Genomic DNA, 23,095 nt, shown 5'->3' on the forward strand with positions numbered 1-23,095 from the left:
ATATAGCCACTTAAGGGATTGGGTGCTTCATAGATGATATCAGTAACGTCTCTCGAAGATACCTATCCCCTAAAATAGACTTGGCAATCGCATACCCAAGAAGCAAAAAACACAACAAGCAAGCCATTTTTCTTCGAAAAGGAGGAGTGCTGAAATGAAGTGCATGTAAAATCTCGGCAAACAATAGACTAGATGAACTCATCTAGCTCCATGAAGAATCTCATTCTCTCTGTTGAACCGCACCTACAAAGAAAACACACTAAAATCTCCTATTTACAGACCCACAAGAAAACGACGAGGAATAATCCACTCTCAAAAACAAAAAAACCAAAATTATCTCATATCTGAATATAATAGGTAAAAGTGACTACACGACAAAGATGAATAGTCCAGTGACTCTAAAAGAAAGTAAAAAAAAAAAAATCTCTCCAAAACCAGAGAGAAAGGAGCTAAACCTGTTGAAGGCGCGCGCCAATGGATTATTATTAATTTTTTTTGTGCAATTGTAAATTTTCATCATTTCCCATTGAGTCATTTGAATAAATGCTTTATGAGAAAAGAATCATTCCAATTGATAATAGAATAAGGAATTCATGGTACAAGTTGGGCATTATGGGTTATTAACAAACTGTTTAGCGTTTCAATGATTTAGATGAAGTATTTGGAAGCGTGAATGGCATAGGCCAATTTTTGGGTGGAAAAATAACTTCCTATCGCATGCACACAGAATTCCTTATAAAGTGCTGGACAGGTAATTCCAACTTAAATGATGAAGTATTTGAAAATTCCTTCCAACGAGCCTATCCCCATCAATTCTCAGTCAGTTCTGATGGGGACAAACACATGTTGAGGCCTAAAACAAAAAGAGCACTTGTGCACGGTGACGAAGTCTGAGATTTTTGTTTTTGAAACCGATGAATTAGCCGTTTGATATTGCGATTTAAATAAAAATATTATTTTAAAAGTTATTAAAAAAATTATTTTATTATTTTAATATTTTTATAATTAAAATTTATTAAATTTAATTTTAAATTATTTTTTAATACTATATAATATAGTATATTTTAAAAGGTAACTTTTTTAAATAATAGTCTAATAATAATATCAAACAGATCTGAAGTCAAAAATTTGAGTCAATGAAAAAAAATATATATAATAATTTTTTCTATAGTTGAAAAAAACTAAATTAACTAATATAAATCAGAGGAATAAATAAAATAAAAGATAAAATTTTAATAAATCTAATTAAATTTTTGTAAGATGACTTAATCTAGTTAAAAATATTAATTAATTATTAATTTTATTTTTATAATAACAGCTTTGAAAACTTAAATAAGTAAAAAATATAGAATGTCAATTTGCTTAAAAACCCACATGCAAATGGAGGAAATCATTTTAATTTGTCTCCTCTTTTCCTATTTTAATTGGCTTTTGATTTTTATGAAGCTACTTAAAAAAAAAAAAATTGAGTGGAGTTTTTTTTTTTGTTACAAATTTTCAGTAGAGTCATAATTTGATTTTACAGTGGGCTCAAAATATAAATTCCTTTTGATGTGGTGATTACCCTACGCAGATACAAGTAGCGGTGGGTTTCTCCTTGAGTATGGTCTTTTGCACCATAAGGAAGCAACAAGTAGCTCTTTTTTAGCAAAGTACTGTGTAGGGGCATATTTCAATTTTTTGTTTTTGGGCTTGAGGAAGCTTTTGAGAGTGTTAAATATTTGGTTACTCATGATGTAATTTATTTTTCTTTTTAATGAAATTATTTTATTATAAAAATAAATGGAATTTTTGAAAGACGATAGAAGATATGTATCCAAAATACAATGTATATCATTTTGCCAAAATATGAGCGGATTTAGAAAGATTTTTTTTTGGGTTAATATATAAATAAATTATTAATATTTTTAGTAAGATACACATTTATGAAGATTTAACTCAAAATCGTTTAGAGTAAAAAAAGTGAATGCATATAGCCGACTCCAAATTTGTAGAATAAAAGTTTAATTGAGTTGAGTATTAATATATTTAGTGTATTTAAAAATAATGTACTTAATACTCATATCAAAATAATTAAGTTATATATATATATATGTGTGTGTAAAGCAGGAAAGTATTGTCAAGAGAATATCAGATGGTATTTTTCTTGAAAAGTTTAACACATATCATATTTTATAAATAACTCTATTATGCATTAATTATTATTTAATTTTTTTTTATTTCTCCTTTAATTATAATTATTATTTATAATATTATCATAATATTTATTATTTAAATTATTATTATTATTTTAATTTAATTTTTAAAATATTAAGATATTTTATAATCAAACGTAATATTTAAAAATTATTTATATTATTTTTTATAATTTTATTTAAAAAAATATTATTTATTGCATGTCACTTTCTATAATAATAATAATTATTATTATTATTTAAAATAAAAAAATTTAAAAGATAACGACATTAATAATAAAAGTTACGACTATTTTATAATTAATATGTATTATTATTTATGTTAATAATTTAATATTTTTTAATTTTATTTTTCTAAGATTATTATTATTATTATTATTATTATTATTATTATTATTGTGGCGAACTTATGATCATTAAATTGAAATAGTTAAGTAAATAAAAAATATTTTATTATTATAAAAATTATTGCATTTTACCAAAGTGCTCTCAAAATTGTTTTTTATTTATTATATTTTTTATTATTTATTTCAAAAGTTATTAGTATCATTTTCAAAATTTATTTATTTAAATATATTTAATTAATATTTATTTAATAATTATTTTTTTTATAAATTTCTTATTTAATATTTCTTAAACTTTTTAATATTTTTTTATGATAATTATATATCAAAATGTAATTATAATTAATATTTTAATTATTAATATATTAATATCATTAATTTTCAATAAAATTATTTTTAAATTTTAATTAAATATCTAAATTTTTATGTATAAATTATCTCTCAACTATATTTTTATATAAAAAAAAAAGAATTTCAAAAGTATATTATAAATATGATTACATTGAAAATTGGCTACAAGTAAAGATTAAAATAAATTAAAATTATAATATCAAAATTATGGGAAATGTCTTTTGAAAAGTAGTATTCTTTTAACATTTATTATATTAATAAAAAAATAATGATATTTTAAAATTTTAATTTTATAAAATATATTTATTTTATATCATAAATTTATATAAAACGATAACTATTTTTGTGAAAAAATTATTTTATAAAAAATATATCAAATTAATGAAAAAACTTACACTTTACAAAAATTGAAAGATATAGTATTTTTAAAAAATAATATAATAAAATGTTATTTTTAATTAATAATAATGTCATATATTTTTTTTATTATTAAAATTAAATAAATCAATTCATTATTAAGTAATTTAATATATTTTTTATTATATTAATAATAAAATATAATATTTATATATTTTTCAAATAGCATTATTTTCTCATTAATTTAATATATTTTCTATAATCTAAAAAAATAAATATCAATTTACATAAATTGTGAGATAAAATATAAATATTTAATAAAATTTAAATTAATAAATAAAAACTTATTCAAATTAAATTAAATGAGAACAAAATTAGTCAAAAATTAATTTAATAGTAATAATTTATCTTTATTTATAATGTAATTAAAAAATAAATTAAATAATAAAAATTATAAATTAAATGCTAGTTTAAGTAGATAAAATCCATAATTTGCTCAATATGTAGGAGTCTATTAATTTCCTATCAGTAAAAATACATTTTTCATTAAGAAAAAATTCAATACTTAAATTTACGATGAACAAATTTAAATTAATATAAAAATATATAGCAATAATTTTAGAAAAAAGAGAGTCAATTGACCCCTCTTTTCTTGAATTGCATTTGGCTTTGATCAAAACTACTCATGAAATGTTACGTGATTGATTTCCATATTATATGATTAGATTGGTAAAGTTGCGAAGACTTGATTAAATTTAGCACAAGTTGTAAGGATAGGAGCCAACTCTAGCTTAATTTCCATCTAACTTTCCCTATATAAAGGGGTTTGGTATGTATTACTAGCTAAACCCAAAGAGAAAAAGTAAGAAAAAAAGAGAAGTTTAAGGGTATGAGAGGAATTAAGGCAAAGTCATGGGCAGTAATACTGCTCTTAGTGGTGCTAGTGATGGTGGTGGCATTGGAGGCCACTAGGGTGAGGGCAGACGTGAGCCCAAGCCAGTGCAAGGAGGAGAAGAGGCTTCTAGTGAACGCATGCAAGGCAATAATTTTTGGCATTAATCCATCGCCGAATTGCCGCCAACGCGTTAGGGAGACTCATCTTGAGTGTGTGTGCCCAGTTGCTACTCCTAAGTTGGCTGCTCTTATTGGAGTACAACGTACTATTAAGCAAATTGAAGGCCGTGGAAGGGCTGTTCCTCGCAACTTCAAGTGTGGAAGTAAGTTCCCATAATTTGGCATGCACCTGGATAATTAATTACTGCATATTTTTCATTTGTAATATGGCTTAATTATCACTTAACTGCTTCTGAATTCAAATTTTTGCAGGTGTCACTACAAATTTTAATAGTATTATTAAAAGAGTGTTTGATTGAATACAACTGATACATAGACATTGAAATAACGAGTATCTAGAAATCTAAATAATTGAACTAAATATTTGATAAATTTTTTAAAAAATAGCTAATAGTTATATTTGATATCAGCTTTATAATTAGAATTGTTCATAAAATTATAGTGTTATTTTTTATTATTTTATAAAAATAATCTTTAACAAAACTCAAAAAATAATAAATTATTTTTTTTAATAATAAAATAAATATAATATGATAAATAACTAATTAAAATGTTAATAATAATAAAAATATAAGAAGTAAATAAATAATAATTTACCTTAAAACGAGTGGATAGTTGAATTGTTAAAATTAAAAATATGTGATAGAATTATAAAAGGCATATGAGTGCTTTTTTTTTTAATTGAGCCTTAAAACTACAGTGATTTTTATTTGAAAAAAGAGCTCATATAGGCCCATTAAAATTAGACTGTTTAGGCCCAATTATGTTCACTCCGTGACCGGGCCTCAGCGCCTAAAGAGCGGAAACCCAAAAGTACTCCGCTGAAATTGGGAAAATTACAAATTAGCCTTTCTCCCCCAGTCCACCGAATCCATTACGGGACATTTTACACGCGCACAGTCGCACGCAGTGCACCGACCTCCCCAGCCCTGGCTAGTTTGTACGTCTTTTTTTTTACCCCAAATTGAAACCCCAAACCCTAGCAGTTAGCCCCAAGAACCTAATTTCCCGCGGTAGACGTAGAGGGATGGATCAGCATGAAGAGCAAGAGCATGAGGTGTACGGGACTGAAATGCCTGACGAGGGAGAGATGGACGCCGATATCGACATGTCTTCGAGGCCTGAAGAAGAAGAGGACCATGGTCCTAACTCCAAGGTCTCTCCATCTCTCTCTCTCTCTCTCTCTCTCTATTTATCTAGGGTTCTGGGCTTATTTATCTGATTTTGTTCGCATTTTCTTTATTTCTTTGTAATTTTTCATTTAGGATTTGGAGGACATGAAGAAGAGACTGAAGGAGATCGAAGAAGAAGCTGGCGCTCTCCGTGAAATGCAGGCCAAGGTTGAGAAGGAGATGGGAGCTGTCCAAGGTATCTCTCTCTATATATATATGCTTGTGTACTAAACTCTTCTTAATTTTATTGAGCAAGTAGGTTCGTTTATTTTAGTCACGAGTGAATCTTTAATTCATATTTTAGCTTGCTGGAAATAGACTGAGATATAGTCACAGGTATTCGGTTTTAGATAAGTGTGCATGTAGGTATTATTTTCTTAATTTCAGGCGATAACGGATTGAAATTGGAAAAAATTTAATTTATATTTTTGGGCAACTATCAAAAGGTTACTAGCTTGTCCATAATCAGCAAATTAGGTCATTTCTGGAGCTATATTACTAATACTTCAAATGTGAGTTTTTATTTTTATAAACATCTTCCATCTCCACATGATGCTGATTTTGGCCGAGTTTTGGGTTATTTGTTAACTTGACTAGCGTGCGTGTGTACACACACAGAGAGACATGTATATAGAATATTATCTCTATGAACTGTTCTATTACAATATTTTTGTGATTTAATGCATGTATACCTCTTGTTGTTTGTGTCTAAATTACTTTAGTTCAATTCTTATCACCCATATGATTTTTCCCCTTTGAACTTATTTGAAGATGCCTCAAGTGGTTCTGCAAGTCAAGCTGAAAAGGAAGAGGTGGATTCCCGCTCTATTTATGTTGGTAATGTGAGGGTTAACTATCCTTTTCTTACGTTTTTTTTTTTTTATTTTATTTCTTGTAATTGTGAGGTGTTCAGAGTGTACTGTGTAGATATAATGCTTGTTCTCTATAATGGTTAATATGTGGGTTATACTAGTATTTGCAAATTGCAAGAACCATTTTTGTTGATGAATTTGAATATGTCAGTTCTGCTGCTCAAGTAATGATGCTTTTGTTTTCTTTTACGGAAAATTATTTCTTTGTTTCTCAATTTATTTTGTGTGGAAAAGAAAATACACTGGTGTGAACAATTCGTTTGTTTACCTTACATTCTATTTGTTTGGGGTTCCTTTGGTTTGGGTTTGAGATTAGTTGTTCTTTTTGTATGCTCTAATGTGTCAATTCTTGTGCTTCTCTGTTCTGATTTGGAAGTTTGTAATCTTGTTGCTCTTCATTTATGTTCTTATTACAGGTAGACTATGCCTGTACACCTGAAGAAGTGCAGCAGCATTTTCAATCCTGTGGAACAGTTAACAGAGTGACAATCTTGACTGACAAGTTTGGTCAGCCAAAAGGATTTGCTTATGTTGAATTTGTTGAAATTGATGCCGTTCAAAATGCTCTTTTGTTAAATGAATCCGAACTGCATGGCCGTCAGTTAAAGGTAGCTTAACTTGTTTCTTTGCTGTTAATTGCTCTGTCAATTTGCTTATATGATTTTTGATGGTGGGTCTGGTTTGTCATCAGGTCTCTGCTAAGAGAACTAATATTCCTGGAATGAAGCAATATCGAGGAAGGTTTCCCAATCCTTATGGCTTCAGATCTCGAAGGCCATTCATGCCTGCTCCGCCCTTCTATCCCGCATATGGTTATGGGTAGGTATTTAAATATCTTTACCACTTCTAGTCACTGACGATGAAGAAAATATAAGAAAACTTGATACCTTCCACTTCTCTGCTACCTATTTAATAAAATCTTGTGTATGTATGGAATAAAATCTTTTGTATGTTTCCGTACATACACAAGATTAAATAGATATCAGATGGTTTAGTTTTATGGCTGAACTCTGTTCTTTATGAGAAAGATGTGATATAAACTTTTCCTCACCAAAGTGAATGCATATTTAACATGTTTTTAGTAGTGAAGATAAGCTTTACAAACAGTATAGTAGAAATTTGGTCTGTGTAGTTCAATTATGTTATTAGTTTTTTTTTTTTTAATGTAATTAGTTGTGCTTTTGCTGGCATCTGGAAAAATGGGTAGCAAATTATGAGCTGACTTTCAGATACTTATGGGTTTTAATTCTTTTTTATTCGTGCACATATGAAATGGTATTGGTTGCTTATAGTGAATTTTTCCTTTAGGAGAAGCTCTAGTTTATTTGCTTATGGCCTTGTCTGGTGTATTCTTCTGGCTTTGCTGTGCTTTCCCCATTATGTGTGGAATTTTCATGCTTTTGTTTATTTTCCAACTTATGATATTGGTTTTCTTTGATTCAAGCAAATTCATTGATCAACCAGTCAATGTTACTGGTCATATGTATAATTCAAAAACAGTTACTCATTTATGTGTTTTTTTTTTCTTTTTTTCATAATTGCTTATGTTAATTTATCTCATATGCAGGAGGTTTCCAAGGTTCAGGAGACCCATGCGTTACAGACCATACTAACGAGCAGTTGCCACCAATTTGAGAAGACCATTTGTTCATGGCTCAGGATAGTCCTTTTTTTTAACATTATGGGTATATGAAGGGACAGAAAGACTTGTATCATCATTTGCATGGCGAAGGCCAGTCTGATATTTTCTCAAATTAATAACTTACAGAATGCTGGACTCTTTTGCATCAAACAAATCATGCATTTACTTGTTTTGTAGATGATAAAGGGGGCGCTAGATGTGCAAATGTTGTGGAAATATTTTTTTCTTCTTTTTATTTTTTTTCCTTTTGAATGTATGTAGCATACATGATCTTTGATGAATGTAGAATACATGATCTAAGATCTACCGTTTCTCAGTGAGGTTGAGTAGAAACTTCGGGGAATTCATAATTGATAACCGGATGCATTTATAGTTCAGGAATCACAGTGGCATGTTAGTTGTGCTACACTTTATTTGTAAGCCTGTGGCAATTTGTTGCTCTGATTGCATTTTAGTCCTAGGTTATTTGCTCAGGACGAGTTTTGCATTCCTGACTGATTTTTGGTACGTTGGTTTTACGTAGTGCCCTTGATCCTCCGTAAATTGCAGAACGTTTCATAAAGAGCTGAGTGACGTATTTTACATGAAAGGAATTATCTCAACTGATCTCATCATCATATTGAGTCGGCTTATTGTTTTGTAAATTTTACTGCGTAGACAGTAATAAAAATCCGAAACCAAAAACTTGATTTTCATCGCAAAGTCTGGGGATAGTAGATTGGGTTGACACAAATGGACATTTCAATCAGCATGCAATTGATACTGATTAGTCAATATATATATATATATATATATATATATATATATATATATATATATATATATATATATATAGCCTTACATATGTGCCAATGCTACTAAAGTGTTTGAAATGAAAAGAAAATTATGGAATGGTAAATTGAAGGGATAAAAAATGGTAAGAAGGCGAAAGGTAAAGCCGAAGGAGTAGTATTGTGGTAGAAAAATTTTTATATTTAAAAATAAAGAATGAATGGAAAGATAATATATATATATATATATATATATATATATATATATATATATAATATTTGGAATGAGGTGGAGGAGGGTATATTTAAGATCTCATCCCTCTTATTTTATTTGGCAAGGTACCTGTGCTCTCTCGCCTGCGCTCTGTCTCTCCCTCTGTGATTGACGAATCGTACCTCAGGTAATTTCTAGCTGTACATAGCAGCCTTGCAGTTCCTTTAATTACTTTTACGTTTATCTTTGCCGTTGATGCTTACTTGTTCAGCTATTTGTTCCCAACAAAGGGCTAAATGGCTTCTTCTTCTTCTTCTAAAGAAACCCATAATGCGCCTGATACTCCAGCCTCGTAAGCCTTGACTCCTCTTTGCTTCGTTTCTTTCCCTTAACATTCCTTCATTTGAATTAATTATTCATTTAATTAATGAGTGCAATTCCTTTTTCTTCATCGACTTAATCAAGTTCTAATTTGGGCTCATATGACTCTTTAGTTGCTTTAACTTAGTTAACAGAGCTTTTGAGCAATTTCATTGTTTAGGGTTTATTTCTCTTGATTGCGTTTCTATAGAATCAATTATTTGCTTTTCTTTTTCCTTGTTTATCGCTCTAATTTTTGCTCCTTTTTTTTTCATACACTTGGGGGTTAATTATTTTTAGGCCAAAGAGCATCTACAAGGATCCAGATGATGGGCGACAACGGTTTTTGCTTGAGTTAGAATTTATTCAGTGTCTAGCCAATCCTACTTATATCCATTGTAAGTTCATAAAAAATTACATGCATTTGCTTGAGTTTTTGCTTTGTAGTTCCTAGAAGTAACAAATTTTTAGGCGACATAATCTGAGTTATGCATCTTTCAAAACTCAAAGCAAACTGCTTTTTGGAAGGTTTCTGTTTTGATCGCCGGGTATATTTTTTTCTTGGAGGGTTATATGTTTTATATCCGAGTGAATGATAATTTGTATGCAGTATGCATACGGCTGTTGATTTCTTGCTATACGAGTCATGGCATCGAAAATTAAAATGTAGAGGAGCATGAGTGCATGTGTTTTTGAGTGTCTTTGCACTTGCTTTGCTCAGGTGTCAAACTTCACTTACTACTGATGCTGGGTTATTGAATTTTTAATCTGTAGATTTGGCTCAGAATCGCTATTTTGAAGATGAAGCATTTATTGCCTACTTGAAATACCTTCAGTACTGGCAACGACCTGAGTACATGAAATTTATAATGTGAGCTAATCTATTAAAAGTACACCATCTTGTAGCTTTAGGCTATTTTTACTTAAACTTTGACTTTCAGATTATTACATCAAGAACAGCTTCTTTCCCCCAACAACCCCCACACCCCCCCCCCCCCCCCCCTCTCTTCTTTTTTCTCTTTTTGAATGAACTAAAATTATTAGATTTTTGTTTAAAAGCGCCCCCTCTCCTCTTTTTTCTCTTTTTGAATGAACTAAAATTATGAGATTTTTGTTTAAAGATTACTTTTTCATGTATTATTATTCCAGGTATCCTCATTGCCTATTTTTTCTTGAATTGCTGCAAAATGCAAACTTCCGCGACGCAATGGCACATCCTGGCAACAAGGTTACATTCTTATGTTTCTTTGCTACCACCTCATTGATGTATAAGCTTGTACAACTTATGCAGATCTATTTTAGATGGTATTTAGATGGGATTTTGCTGTTATTATTAGGGTTTTATTTTTCATGATTGTAGTATCTGCCCATCTGGTTACAACATATCCTGGTTTATTCACTTAATTGATTAGCATTCTATGCTCTGCAAACTTGATCAAGCATCCTAATGAAAGTTGCTAGTAGTGCTTCATGGATTTTGTTGCATTTTGAGTCTGTGATAGCCTTACACAGATAATTGGTGTCTGCTAGGATGATTTTTTTGGTATTAATGTTTCCTTGTTAGGGTGACTGGCTAGAGGAGTATATTATAATCTCTTCATGGTCCAGGGAGAAAATGCAATACACACGTTTTTATTTAACATCAACATAAAGCTCAATTTGGGTTTTTCCCTTGTTAATTCTGGATTCAATCGTTGATACATGGATCTTTTAGGAGTTGGCACATAGGCAGCAATTCTTTTTCTGGAAGAACTATAGAAACAACCGATTGAAGCACATTTTACCAAGACCACTACCTGAACCTGCTCCTGCACCTGCACCCCCTGCTGCTGCTCCACCTCCACCTTCCATGCAGCCAGTACCACCTGTGCCTCCAACAACCATTGCTATGCCAGCTGCTCCTGCCTCAGCACTTTCTCCCATGCCATATGGCATGCCTCCTGGATCTGCTCTTGCAAAAAATGATATGCGGAACACTGGAATTGATCGAAGAAAAAGAAAGTATGTAATTTGTCTGTTGTCTGATTTAATAGTTGGCAAATATACTGATGGGATGTCTCTTCTCTTTTCCGTATCATTAAAGATCTTGAACTACCAGCATTTTTATACATAAGCTGCTTCATTTTTACAGGAAAGAAGTTTGACCTGAACTATCAACTATTTCGACAGCAGTGGAGCAAATAGATATGCTGAGATAGCTATACTTATTCACTTGTTTTATGAGGCTGATGGTGTGTGACGATTCTAAATCATGATTATTCATATCTCACTTGAATGATTTAGCCCATGCAAAATAATCAGCTCTGAAGTTTTAGATGGGGCCAGGATCAATCTACTATGGCTGCCCTTTTTATTGCTGGTTTCTCACTGCAATAGATGTAACAATTGCAACTTCATTGTTTTCAAATTCTCTGCAATGAATCTATTGCGTTGTAGAACTTCATGATTCAGTATCACCTAAGCCAATGAAAGCTGGATAGAAAGCTGAAAGTCTTGAATAATATTCCAATAAATAGACTTTGCTGGTAAGGATGTTAGAGATTTCATCGAAGAGTTAGCTAGATGGAAAATCTGTATGTATGTTCTTGGCATGATTCATATGGTTTAAACCCAACACTTTTCTTTACTCATTTACAAGGATTTTTTTTTTTTTTTTTTTTTTATCCTTTTGTTTTGATAGTTACCTGAAATGCGGAACGTCTTGGATCGTGGTACAGGCACGGATACACGATTCGCCACTTAGTTAAATATAGGGTACGCAGGGAGTTGACTTAATCGGTATGTTAATTCAGTACGCAATACATGAATTATATCAATTCAATTCGTGATACATAAATTACAATTAATTAGTATTATCTCTATTCTAAAAATAATCAATAAAATAATTTCTTTTTTTCATAATTTTTAAATTTTTTATGATGTATATATTTTACAAAATTAATATTAGTAAAAAAAATTTTAAAAAATCTTTTTTTTTATAATATACTATTAAATTTTTTTCTCAAGTAAATTTAAAAAAAATATAGTATTTTAAATAGAATGGGCTCTAATTGATATTTAATGAGCTTTATAATTTAAGGCTCAATGATATATGTATCACATTATAATTACTTAATAAGCCTTATTAAACTTAATAACATGTGAAACCCATAACCCATATTTACTATCAACTAAGCCAATGAAGGTTAAAATGATAATGCAGAGAGGGAACGAGAGATATAAGGCTTTTTCTAGAAAATTTCTCTTTCTTTCTCTTCTTAAGGCTTCACGGTTGTTACTGCTTGATTTAGAAATTTAGAACGTATTCTCAAGTGATTTGAGACACAAATGTCTTACGCTTTAAACGTGAAATCTGAGTTGTGGAACCCAGGGGGTTAGGAGAATCTGGCAACTATTTTGAGTCATGTTCTGATTCTGTGAATGATCTTTTTCTAGTCTTGCCTTTTGTCAAATTGTCATATTCTTGTAATTCGAATTCAATTGTGTCCCATAGATGCAACACCGCAGCATATATCAGCTTCTTGTTGTATTGAGTTTATGAAAGGTGTGAGGTCCTGTTCTTGTTGATTCATAAAATTGGAAAAATTCAACGAAGTATTTGAATATAGTTCTAACTTTTTAAATGAAGGGATCATTTGGAAGCTGTCCAAATATCTGAGTAGTTAGCTCAACGTTACACCATGTAAATTAGCTAATATTGATGACTCTAGCACAAAGATAATATTGATCTCCATTTTTGTGGTTGGCCAATTGAAGAGATGCAAGTTGTACACTCGAGTAACAGTTCATTACTCATGAAAGTTCAAAATTTTCCTAAAATGTCTGAATTTTAACCTAAGCTGGTAATATCATGGAAAGAAGCAATTGGTTGGCTTTAGATCTATCAGCTTATTCATTACACTACATTTTGGGGAGGGACCTCCTGATAATGGCTGATGAAAAGATATTCTATTTCTGTTATTGTACATGAATGATTAGGAAAATTTTTATCTAAGTTCAGTCTATCGTGAACTCAAGATATAAGATAAATGGTGGAATGTATAGGTTGTATTCACAGGTTTGGGTAAGTTTTTCCGAATGATTATAAAACCCTCCTGCAAAGTAGTATTGTGTTGGGCAGGGGGAATCCATGTTTTGTACTTGTTTCTGAATAGGATAGAAATTTGATGTGTCTCATTTTATTTGAGCAATGACATTATTGCTGGCTATACAAGTAATTGTTACATCCATTAAGTAGATGCAACAGCATGAACAAGTAATGACAAATTCCTCTTTTATTTGTTTCCTATAAGCCTTTCTCATAGGATGAGAGTAAGACAATTTGATTCCCATAAGGCGATAAAGGAGAAAAAGGATATTAAATTTTGTGAGATTTGTGGGTTTGACTAAGCAATTTTCATTTCTCTTACAAATATTTACGTAGTTATTAAATCTAATCTACAGCTTAAATTAGTTAAAAGATCGGGTAATGAGTCATTGATTTATGCCTAGGGTGGCCATGATTCAGAACCGTTGGTTGAGATTTAATAAAATCATGAATCTGAAACAAACTGGAATGAGATAGTTTGGAGAACGAATCCTGAACTAGCTATTCCGGTTCGAGCCCTGATTTAAAATAGTTTAAAGAGCAGTTTTAAAAAATGACGATTTAAAATGGTTTGGAGGATAGTTTGGAAGCAATTTATGGGCGATTTAAGGGCGACTTAAACGAAAAAATTAGAGAAAAAATTTTATTGATTTAAAATTTAAGTTATATTTGTAAAAATATTTTACTTTTTTTTTTAGAAATCTTTCAATAAATATAAAATAAGAAAAAAGAGAATGAAATTAATTTATTTTTAAGAAAAAATTAATAAGCAAATACTTTAACTTGATTAAAAAATTAGAGATGAAATTAATTTTTTTTAAAGGAATTAGAAAAATATGCATGAACTTAATTTTGCTTATGTATCTCTTTAAAATTTAGAGGAATCAAAATTTTCAGTTATATTGTGTGCCTTTTTTTGAAAATTATATGATAATTGATAATTAAAAAAGTATAAAAGAGAAAAAAAAATAAAACAGAGGGTATTGAAAATTTTATTGAGGATATAAAATAATAGCAGAGTAATTAAGATAGTATTGAAAATTTCAGTGAGCACATAAAATAATAAAATAGAGAAATTGAGAGAATACGAGAATTAAAAGAAGTATAGAAAAAAATTATTTAGAAAATTTGAGAGAAATTAAAAAAGTATTAAGAATTAAAAAGAGTGTAGAAAATAATTGTATAGAAAATTAATTATATATATAAATGAATTAGGAGTGGGGTGAGGAATCTATTGAATTCTTTTATATTTAAATCGCCATTTTGATCTGATTTAGAATCGTTAGATCAATCCAGTTCAAAACCGCTAGTTCATGGTTTCTAAAAAATATAAACCTGAATCAAACTGCAAAATGAAGGTTTAAGACTGGTTCAAAGTTAGTTTCGATTTTGACTGGTTTTGATCTGGTTTTGACTGAATTGGTTTCGGTTCGGTTTCGGTTTGAAACCGGACCTTGGCCACCCCTATTTATGCCACCTTGGCCACCCCTATTTATGCCAATGAGTCATTAAAAAAATAATTAAATATTATATTTATTAATATAAATAAATAACTTTAATAAACTAAAATTTATTTTTATTAATAAGCTCACATTTTTATATATCTTAAAAATGTTTTTAAAATTTATATAAAAAAATTAAATTATTATTATTATTAAATTTTTTTTAATTTTCAACCATTTATAAGTAATACATGAAATAAAAATATTTTTATAAATGAGTAATTATCTTCTGAATATTTATAAAATATTAATTAAATATTAAAAATAAAAAATAAACATATCATTTTTTAAAATAATTTATTACATTACTATAAATAAAAATATAATAGCTAAATATCATTTTTATCTATTAACTCGATATAAGGTTAAATTTTAAATATTAAAATATGAATATTATTATTATTATTTTTTCAAATACAGTTAGAAATAATAAATTTGTCGAGTTAATGGGTTATTGAATTATTGAATTACATGAGTTACTGGTTCAATTGGATCACCTGATTTTTTCCATGTCACATCTTTATCTAATTCAGTTGATGAATCCACCTGATTTTATGTCCGATTCACCGAATTAACACACTGGACCAAGTCTTTGCTAATTAAAATTTTAATGGATGAATGATTTCCACGATTAAAATGTCTATTTTCATGATAGTGTAATATTCTTTTTTTTTTTTTTCTTCTCTGTCTTATCAAATATGATATTCTTTTTCTCAATTTGATGGCTTTGGAATTTATAATTTAAAAATAATATTTTCTGTATTAAACTTTATAATTAATATAATCATAACTTAACTTCCATTGAAACTTGAATAATACATGTACAACTTCATAACTTTGCTTGGCATCCCTTTTTGGTATCTAGGATTTACTTTTGATATAATGCCTATACTTCAATTTCAATTATTTGAAATTAAAATACTATCTTTCATTTTTTTTTATTAGATTCTGGCTATAATTTTAGTTTGGATGGAGTGGTACCGTCCCAAAATAATTACTTTAAATATCTCGACTCAGTCATTCAAGTAGATGGAGGATGTGAGGAGGATGTTAGTCATAGGATTAAAGCCGGATGGTTGAAGTAGAGACGTGCCACGAGAGTTTTATGTGATCGCAAAATTCCCAACAATTTAAAAGGAAAATTTTACCGTACAGCCATACGACCGGCTATGTTATATGGTAGTGAGTGTTGGTCACTTAATGAGTCGTATGCATCTAAGATCAGAGTTGCGGAGATGAGAATGTTAAGGTGGATGAGTGGCCATACTAGATTAGATAAAGTCCGTAATAAGAATATTAGAGAAAAGGTAGGAGTGGTGCCAATTAAAGATAAGTTAAGAGAAAAGAGATTAAAGTGGTTTGGTCAATGAAGCGTAGACATACGGAGGCTCCAATTAGACAAGTAGAGCACATTAGGTTAGAGTATATAAAGAAAAAAATTGGTAGACCTAAATTGACTTGGAGGAGACTAGTATAACATGACTTATAAACATTACATATTTCTGAGGATTTAATCCAAAATCGTTTAGAGTAGAGAAAGCGAATCCATATAACCAACTCCAAATTTTTGGGATAAAGATTTAATTGAGTTGAGTTGACATTCTGACTATAATTTAAATTTGTAATTTTATATTTTCAAAATGAATTTAATATTATTTAATTAAAAAGAGAAGGGATAAGGTTCATTTTCCTTCTAATTTGTATCAAATGTCTAATGTAGCCTAAATGGGTCTTTAGAGCCTAATTAATAGATACCTTTTCAACAACTTTTAAAAATAATGGAGTCTTTTATTTATATTGTTAGGTGATATAAGTGTTCATATTAATATTTAGAGATTAAAAAATATTATTCGTCATGCTTTTTATATTAGTGTTTAAGCCTTATTTAATAATAATTTTTAAGACAGTATTTAGTATTTGACCCTGGATAAAATAATTTTTTATTTACATTGTTTATGGCATAATATTTATACTAATGTTTAGAGGTTGAACAAGTAGTTTATGAAATGTTACCGCTCGTAACTTTTAAAGGTTGAGAGAGTATTTGGACAAGGTTCATAAATATGATATCACTATTTTTATATTTAACAGCTAATCTAACAACTATTTTTATGGAATACTTTTATTTTAAATCATTATATAAATAATTGATCACTAATAGCCAGTAAAATAATTGATAATTACTAGAACAATTAATAGCTAATATTATTGAATAAATTCTTAGTATTATGATTAAAAAATTTCACTATTTTTATATTTAATAGTTAATTTAATAATTATTTTTATTAAATAATTCTATTTTAAATTACTATATAAATAATTAATTATTACTAATTATAGCTAATAATACAGCTAACAGAGACTTAAAATCATAACAACTATTAAAACAATTAGAATTGTGGAATAGAACCTAAATGTATTTTACATGCTTTGATCCATTTAAGAGGTTGAGTTGATTAAGCAAAATGGGTTTATTTAAACTAATTGAAAAAAAAAATTCAACTAAATAAGCCACAAAAGTACATTTAAATCACATTGGACATTTGATATAAATTATAAGAGAAAGTTGAACTTTATGCCTATTAATTATTATAATAGGAAGCTTCCTTCATATTGGTAATAAGTTGTATAAGAATAGATATATTTATAAAATACTTTTAATTATATTTAAAAATAAGAATAAAATCCAATCAATCCATCTCCAAATTTCAAGTCAAGTTCTCCATTTTTGATATAAGAGTGTTATCATGACGTGGCACATCGCAGCCTGTCGACTGCCAACTCAGATAACTCTAACGGTTTTCTACTTTTAAAAAAGTCTCGGACCTTACTCAAGCATATCAATCCACGTCATCCCAGACGCTGCGAAAAAACGCCTCAGCCTCATCGCTGGCGGCTCGACGCGTCGACCACCAACCCAACGACCCTTCTCACTTTACCTGCCAAAAAGAAAGGCAAAAAAGTTCCTTTCAAACAACTTTTTAGCACGTGGGTTAAAATGATTGGCAAAGCAGTTTTCCTATGTAATGGAAATCCAAGGGCCATGGATGGATGGTGTTGCGTTATATTTTGCCAAGTCAACGGTCCAGATTTCCCTAAAACATGGACGCCATTATAGAAAATATAGATTCATTTTTCACGATGAGATCCGTCTCCCCGGGTGTCTGTTCTGCCCTTATCGTAGACTTTGGGCTTGCATTTTTTTTTTTAAGAAAAATTGAATCTTTAATTTTTTTATTTAATATAATAAAATATTTTATTTAACATTTCCTTCAAAATAAAAGATAAATTTATTAATAAATTTTAATTCAAATCATATTTAGATTTATCATATTTAAATTTATGAGATTTTAAATTTAAATAATAATTAATTATATAGAAAAGACATTATAATAAAATGGGGAGAGAGAAGAAGTAGTTTTGAGTTTTTTTATTAAGCTTTCAAAAAATAAATTTGGATGGAGCAAACAACTTAATAGTCTACTAAATATATTTATAAATATTTAATTATTGAGAAGAATTAGGCACAGAAAATTATAGAATACTCCTAACATATATAATCTTTCGTATAAAAGTGGATTTTATTATAATATGAAAGGTTGATCTTACGTAATTGTGTGAGAGATGTACATCTAATAATCCCTGAGCTTCTCCCATATATTTTCTGTGTTTCTCTCTCTCTCTTTAATTGGCGATTATCCAGACAAGTCAGTCCCAGTGAGCCAGTAATTTACCTCTCTAGTCTCTACCTTCCTCATATGCAACAAACTTTCTTTCCCTATATATATACCCTCTCCTTACTTACGTCTCTCAATCTTTCTTTTTCCTTCTCGTCTGCCTGCTCATCCATTATACTTTCCTTCTACTACTAGAATTGCTCGTCATAGTTTAGTTTTTCTGGGTTCTATTTGTTTCGAGATTCTTTAGGCAGCCATGAATGCTTTAGCAGCTACAAACCGCAATTTTCGCCATGCTGCACGGATTCTCGGCTTGGACTCCAAAGTAGAAAGGAGTCTTTTGATCCCATTTAGAGAGATCAAGGTATAGTAAAGCTGAGTCTTGGATTTGGTTTGTGTGTTATTGTCTTTACTTTTCCTTGATATGACATTTTCATAGAAAAAAGCTCTATTTTGGATCTTCTTTTGGCTTTTCGATCAGGTGGAGTGCACAATCCCCAAGGACGATGGAACTCTGGTGTCCTACATTGGATTCAGAGTGCAACATGATAATGCTCGTGGGCCCATGAAGGGAGGAATCAGATACCATCCTGAGGTCTGCGATCACAGTTTTCTTTTTCCTGCTTTTGTTGAAAAAGTTGTTTGCCTTTCTTGTGTTTTAGGCACTATCTGATTTCATTAAGGCGTGTTTGGATGCTCAATGGATATACATTAGATGGAGCGTTAAGTATTTTGTTATTGTTAATTCATTTGATCGTTCTAAAGAAGTTTTCAGTGTGATCTATCTGGTTGGTTTTGACGCTAATTTCCCCCGGAAGTATAGGAGCATGTCAATTACTGCAATTTCTATCTTGAAAATTATGATTCTTTAATGCTTTTAGGTCTGAAGTGAAATTGAAAGGGATTTTTTGGGGGTGTTTTATCAACTTCTAATTGCTAGTATTCCAATGAAAATTTTCTGGAGAAGTGAATTTGGCTGGCCACTTGGGCTGCCAATACGCATTACCATGTGAGGTAATTTGTCAAATTGGGTTTGATACCGTTGTTTCCATCAGGACCATATGGCTTCATGCCTTTGAATTACGCAAATTCGCCTGCTTCTTTTTTTTAATGCTTTATGAGCATCTAGAGAATAACAATTTTCTAACTTGTGCACAATTGGATTAAACTATGAGGACGAATGACCACTGCCTACCAAAAATCTTATGATTTATGAATTAGTTTTCACCATCATGTATAAAATTGATCACACATGCATCTCTTTCTAACTGTGAACTTATCTCTTTTCTCGCATACCTACCCCAGGAATTATAATCATATGTTCCAAAGCCAACCAATCCTTTTGTCGAGTCCACGTTCTGCAAACGTGATTTCCAGAACATTTTTTCTCTTATCCAAAATTTTGCAGTGTGATTTCACTTTAAACATCTTTTCTTCAGTCCTCCCTGAACAAAAGACGGTGTGACCATTTTTGGCTTTTCACTTTTCTAGATTATTTTTTGATTTTATAGTTTAGAATTGATTTTGATCTCTTGAAGGTTGACCCTGATGAGGTAAATGCCCTGGCTCAACTAATGACATGGAAGACTGCTGTGGCAGACATACCGTATGGTGGAGCAAAAGGAGGGATTGGTTGCAGCCCAAGGGAGTTAAGTTTAAGCGAGTTAGAACGACTCACCCGTGTCTTTACTCAGAAGATCCATGATCTCATTGGCATTCATACTGATGTTCCTGCACCAGATATGGGCACTAATGCGCAGGTCTTATAATCTTTTCCTGTTTTGCATATGTTCATTTTGGTGGGGTCAATTTTCATAAGAAAAATGTGGTGCTAATTATGGGGCTAAATGTGTAAACAGACCATGGCATGGATATTGGATGAATACTCAAAATTTCATGGTCACTCGCCGGCCGTTGTGACAGGAAAGCCCATAGTAAGCATTAAATCCTGCTTTTTCCGAGTTTGTTTTTCTAAAATTTGAAATAGATATCTAGGAGCCGAATAGAATGATATCTGTCTCCTCTATCTCATATTTAATTTGCTTTATTAGGATCTTGGTGGATCATTGGGTAGAGAGGCAGCAACTGGTCGCGGAGTTGTTTATGCTACTGAAGCTTTGCTGGCTGAATATGGGAAATCCATTGATGGTTTGACATTTGTTGTTCAGGTAACCTTGAAATTAAATTTTAATTCTGAATTTTATTGCAATTAAATTACGTCCACCCTGAGATTGTTATTTCATTGAACATTACTAATTAACCTCTTTTAGGGTTTTGGGAACGTCGGTTCCTGGGCAGCAAGGCTCATACATGAGAGAGGTGGAAAGGTTATTGCAGTGAGTGACATCACTGGTGCAGTCAAGAACCCAAAAGGACTTGATATTCCAGAATTGCTTAGGCATAAAGAGGCAACTGGTGGTTTGACAAATTTCCATGGTGGAGACCCTATGGATCCCAGTGGATTGCTGGTACATGAATGTGATGTCCTCATCCCATGCGCTTTAGGTGGAGTTCTGAACAGGTTTTTCCCTTTGCCAAGCAACTTGTTCATTGCTTTTCAGTTTTATTTTAAAGTATTGCATGTTCTTTTCAATTTCTTACTGCTACTGATTGCGTCTCACTTATATAATAGCCATTAACTTTATTGTATCTGTTGAGATTTTTTTTCTCTGTAATTAATAAAATTCGTGTAAAAGCATGTCAATTGATATTGCTGGTTAGATATCATTTGAGTTTTTGAAATCTATGTTAGAGAAAAAGAAAGCGAAAAAACATTAGATGCTTTTATTTTCCAATTTGATGAACTGAACTAACTTTCCGAACTCCCTATGGTTGTACTTGGAAGGGAAAATGCTGCAGATGTGAAGGCCAAGTTCATTGTAGAGGCAGCAAACCATCCTACTGATCCTGAAGCAGATGAGGTAACATTGCACTTCTGCTGTTGTTGTCTTCTACAAAAATATGGGGAAAAATATATATCGTTCTGATTTATGAGATTTTGATTTGCAGATTCTATCTAAGAAAGGAGTCATAATACTTCCTGATATATATGCCAATGCTGGAGGTGTGACTGTCAGCTATTTTGAGTGGGTTCAGGTAACACACTGAAAAAAAAAATGATAAAAGAGCTCCTCTTCTTGATATTGTTAATATAGTAATGCAAAGTTTGAAGAGCATTCCTGCTGAATGAAACCATATTATCTTCTGATAGCCTGTAATCAAGCTAATCTTTGAAACTTCTAACTGAAACCTGTAAACCATATCATAACATGTTTGAAATTTCTCCAAATTTGCAGAATATTCAAGGTTTCATGTGGGAAGAAGAACAGGTGAATAAGGAGCTTCGAAGGTACATGACTCGAGCCTTCCATAACATCAAGAATATGTGCAAGACACACGATTGCAATCTTCGGATGGGTGCCTTCACCCTTGGGGTAAACCGAGTTGCACGTGCTACTTTGTTAAGGGGATGGGAAGCATAAATCAACTTTGTTTTAGTCTCCTAGTTCTTCCTTTGTTTACCCTCTTCATCCTCAAATGTATCCCCGCCTATAGCTGAAGGAGCCAACTCCATAGCTGTTGTAATCTTCAGCTAAAATTTCCTTTTCCCTTATGTGACAGAATCTCAAGATCATATCTGGATTCAAGTGGTTCATTTACTTTTTTTATATATATTTTTTTAAAAATGAATTCCTGTCAACGAGGTCTAGAAAATTAGTTCCTTGTTGAAATGGATATTTTCTGTCACAATTCTTATTGACATGCCATTTGAAATAAAACTGAAATTGTTTGATAGTTTGATCTTTTGGGCAACAATTATCATTGGACTATTTTGTTATCACTGCATTCCCAGATGTTTAATTAGTCTCAGCTCCTTGGCTCAGTTAGTTTTTGCTTCTCCTATAAATTTAGAGCCAATTTGGCTAACTTATTTTTTTATTCTTGATTCATAAAATCCATTTTTAATAAATTCTGGTTTTACTAGAAAACCAACGAAAAGAATATTTGATATATATATCAAGTGATTTTCCTGTGGGGATTCTTTTTTAATTTTTTATTTTAATTTATTATTATATGATATAAATTTATTTATTAAAAAAATAAAATATAAATTGAAAATATAAGTTTTAAACATAATTTTAATAATATATTGATATATATTTTTTAAATTATAATATTCAAATGTATATAAATAAATTATTTTTAATAAAATAATAATATGTTATTATGGGATGGATCACAGAGATTTTGGATAGGGAGATTGTCTCCCTGCTCCACACAATATGGAGATCGAAAAAAAAAAAATTTCAGAACATATAGAATCTTTCTCTTAAGCAAATAATAATAATAATATATATATATATATATACACACACCATGATGAGATAACCATTGCCCTACCCCGCTTAGAACCTTTTTTCTTGTCACGTTTAAAGCACTACTTGGTGAAATATCAATTTCGAACCATCTGCTGGAGG

At 30.4% G+C, this 23,095-nt stretch overlaps 3 protein-coding genes across 6 annotated transcripts; all 3 read left to right on the forward strand.

The window, feature by feature from the left end:
- The first annotated feature begins 5,181 nt into the window (after positions 1 to 5,181).
- On the forward strand, positions 5,182 to 8,323 carry LOC110655816 (polyadenylate-binding protein 1). Of its 2 annotated transcripts, none has more exons than XM_021812274.2 (6): positions 5,182 to 5,477; positions 5,587 to 5,689; positions 6,265 to 6,335; positions 6,782 to 6,973; positions 7,057 to 7,184; positions 7,933 to 8,323. In XM_021812274.2, exons 1-6 carry the CDS (start codon positions 5,349 to 5,351, stop codon positions 7,976 to 7,978), a joined length of 669 nt encoding a protein of 222 aa, XP_021667966.1. In that variant the 5' UTR covers positions 5,182 to 5,348; the 3' UTR covers positions 7,979 to 8,323. The 2 variants fall into 2 exon arrangements, with proteins under 2 accessions (XP_021667966.1, XP_057988624.1); XM_058132641.1 differs by having other exon boundaries at positions 5,432 to 5,477; positions 6,265 to 6,330.
- Positions 8,324 to 9,037: 714 nt separating this feature from the next.
- On the forward strand, positions 9,038 to 11,977 carry LOC110655817 (mediator of RNA polymerase II transcription subunit 31). Of its 3 annotated transcripts, none has more exons than XM_021812275.2 (7): positions 9,038 to 9,178; positions 9,282 to 9,343; positions 9,652 to 9,749; positions 10,126 to 10,222; positions 10,501 to 10,579; positions 11,066 to 11,352; positions 11,483 to 11,977. In XM_021812275.2, exons 2-7 carry the CDS (start codon positions 9,288 to 9,290, stop codon positions 11,493 to 11,495), a joined length of 630 nt encoding a protein of 209 aa, XP_021667967.1. In that variant the 5' UTR covers positions 9,038 to 9,178; positions 9,282 to 9,287; the 3' UTR covers positions 11,496 to 11,977. The 3 variants fall into 3 exon arrangements, with proteins under 3 accessions (XP_021667967.1, XP_021667968.1, XP_057988625.1); XM_021812276.2 differs by having other exon boundaries at positions 9,056 to 9,178; positions 9,263 to 9,343; XM_058132642.1 differs by lacking the exon at positions 9,038 to 9,178 and having other exon boundaries at positions 9,196 to 9,343.
- A 6,643-nt stretch (positions 11,978 to 18,620) lies between these two features.
- On the forward strand, positions 18,621 to 22,412 carry LOC110655815 (glutamate dehydrogenase 2). Its single transcript, XM_021812273.2, has 9 exons — positions 18,621 to 18,981; positions 19,099 to 19,212; positions 20,156 to 20,377; positions 20,477 to 20,551; positions 20,669 to 20,785; positions 20,888 to 21,138; positions 21,463 to 21,538; positions 21,627 to 21,713; positions 21,914 to 22,412. Exons 1-9 carry the CDS (start codon positions 18,874 to 18,876, stop codon positions 22,097 to 22,099), a joined length of 1,236 nt encoding a protein of 411 aa, XP_021667965.2. The 5' UTR covers positions 18,621 to 18,873; the 3' UTR covers positions 22,100 to 22,412.
- The last annotated feature ends 683 nt before the right edge of the window (positions 22,413 to 23,095 follow it).

Source organism: Hevea brasiliensis, chromosome 13 (genome assembly GCF_030052815.1).
Source record: "Hevea brasiliensis isolate MT/VB/25A 57/8 chromosome 13, ASM3005281v1, whole genome shotgun sequence".
Lineage (NCBI taxonomy): Eukaryota > Viridiplantae > Streptophyta > Magnoliopsida > Malpighiales > Euphorbiaceae > Hevea > Hevea brasiliensis.

What these genes read in the sequence shown, in the direction of transcription:
- LOC110655816 (XM_021812274.2), top strand. Translation starts at nt 5,349, where the DNA reads ATGGATCAGCATGAAGAGCAAGAGCATGAGGTGTACGGGACTGAAATG. An exon ending in GGAGATGGGAGCTGTCCAAG is followed by an intron (nt 5,690 to 6,264) that starts GTATCTCTCTCT and finishes ACTTATTTGAAG; the next exon opens with ATGCCTCAAGTGGTTCTGCA. An exon ending in TATCCCGCATATGGTTATGG is followed by an intron (nt 7,185 to 7,932) that starts GTAGGTATTTAA and finishes TCTCATATGCAG; the next exon opens with GAGGTTTCCAAGGTTCAGGA.
- LOC110655817 (XM_021812275.2), top strand. Translation starts at nt 9,288, where the DNA reads ATGGCTTCTTCTTCTTCTTCTAAAGAAACCCATAATGCGCCTGATACT. An exon ending in GAGTACATGAAATTTATAAT is followed by an intron (nt 10,223 to 10,500) that starts GTGAGCTAATCT and finishes TTATTATTCCAG; the next exon opens with GTATCCTCATTGCCTATTTT. An exon ending in TGGCACATCCTGGCAACAAG is followed by an intron (nt 10,580 to 11,065) that starts GTTACATTCTTA and finishes TGGATCTTTTAG; the next exon opens with GAGTTGGCACATAGGCAGCA.
- LOC110655815 (XM_021812273.2), top strand. Translation starts at nt 18,874, where the DNA reads ATGAATGCTTTAGCAGCTACAAACCGCAATTTTCGCCATGCTGCACGG. An exon ending in TCCCATTTAGAGAGATCAAG is followed by an intron (nt 18,982 to 19,098) that starts GTATAGTAAAGC and finishes CTTTTCGATCAG; the next exon opens with GTGGAGTGCACAATCCCCAA. An exon ending in ATATGGGCACTAATGCGCAG is followed by an intron (nt 20,378 to 20,476) that starts GTCTTATAATCT and finishes ATGTGTAAACAG; the next exon opens with ACCATGGCATGGATATTGGA.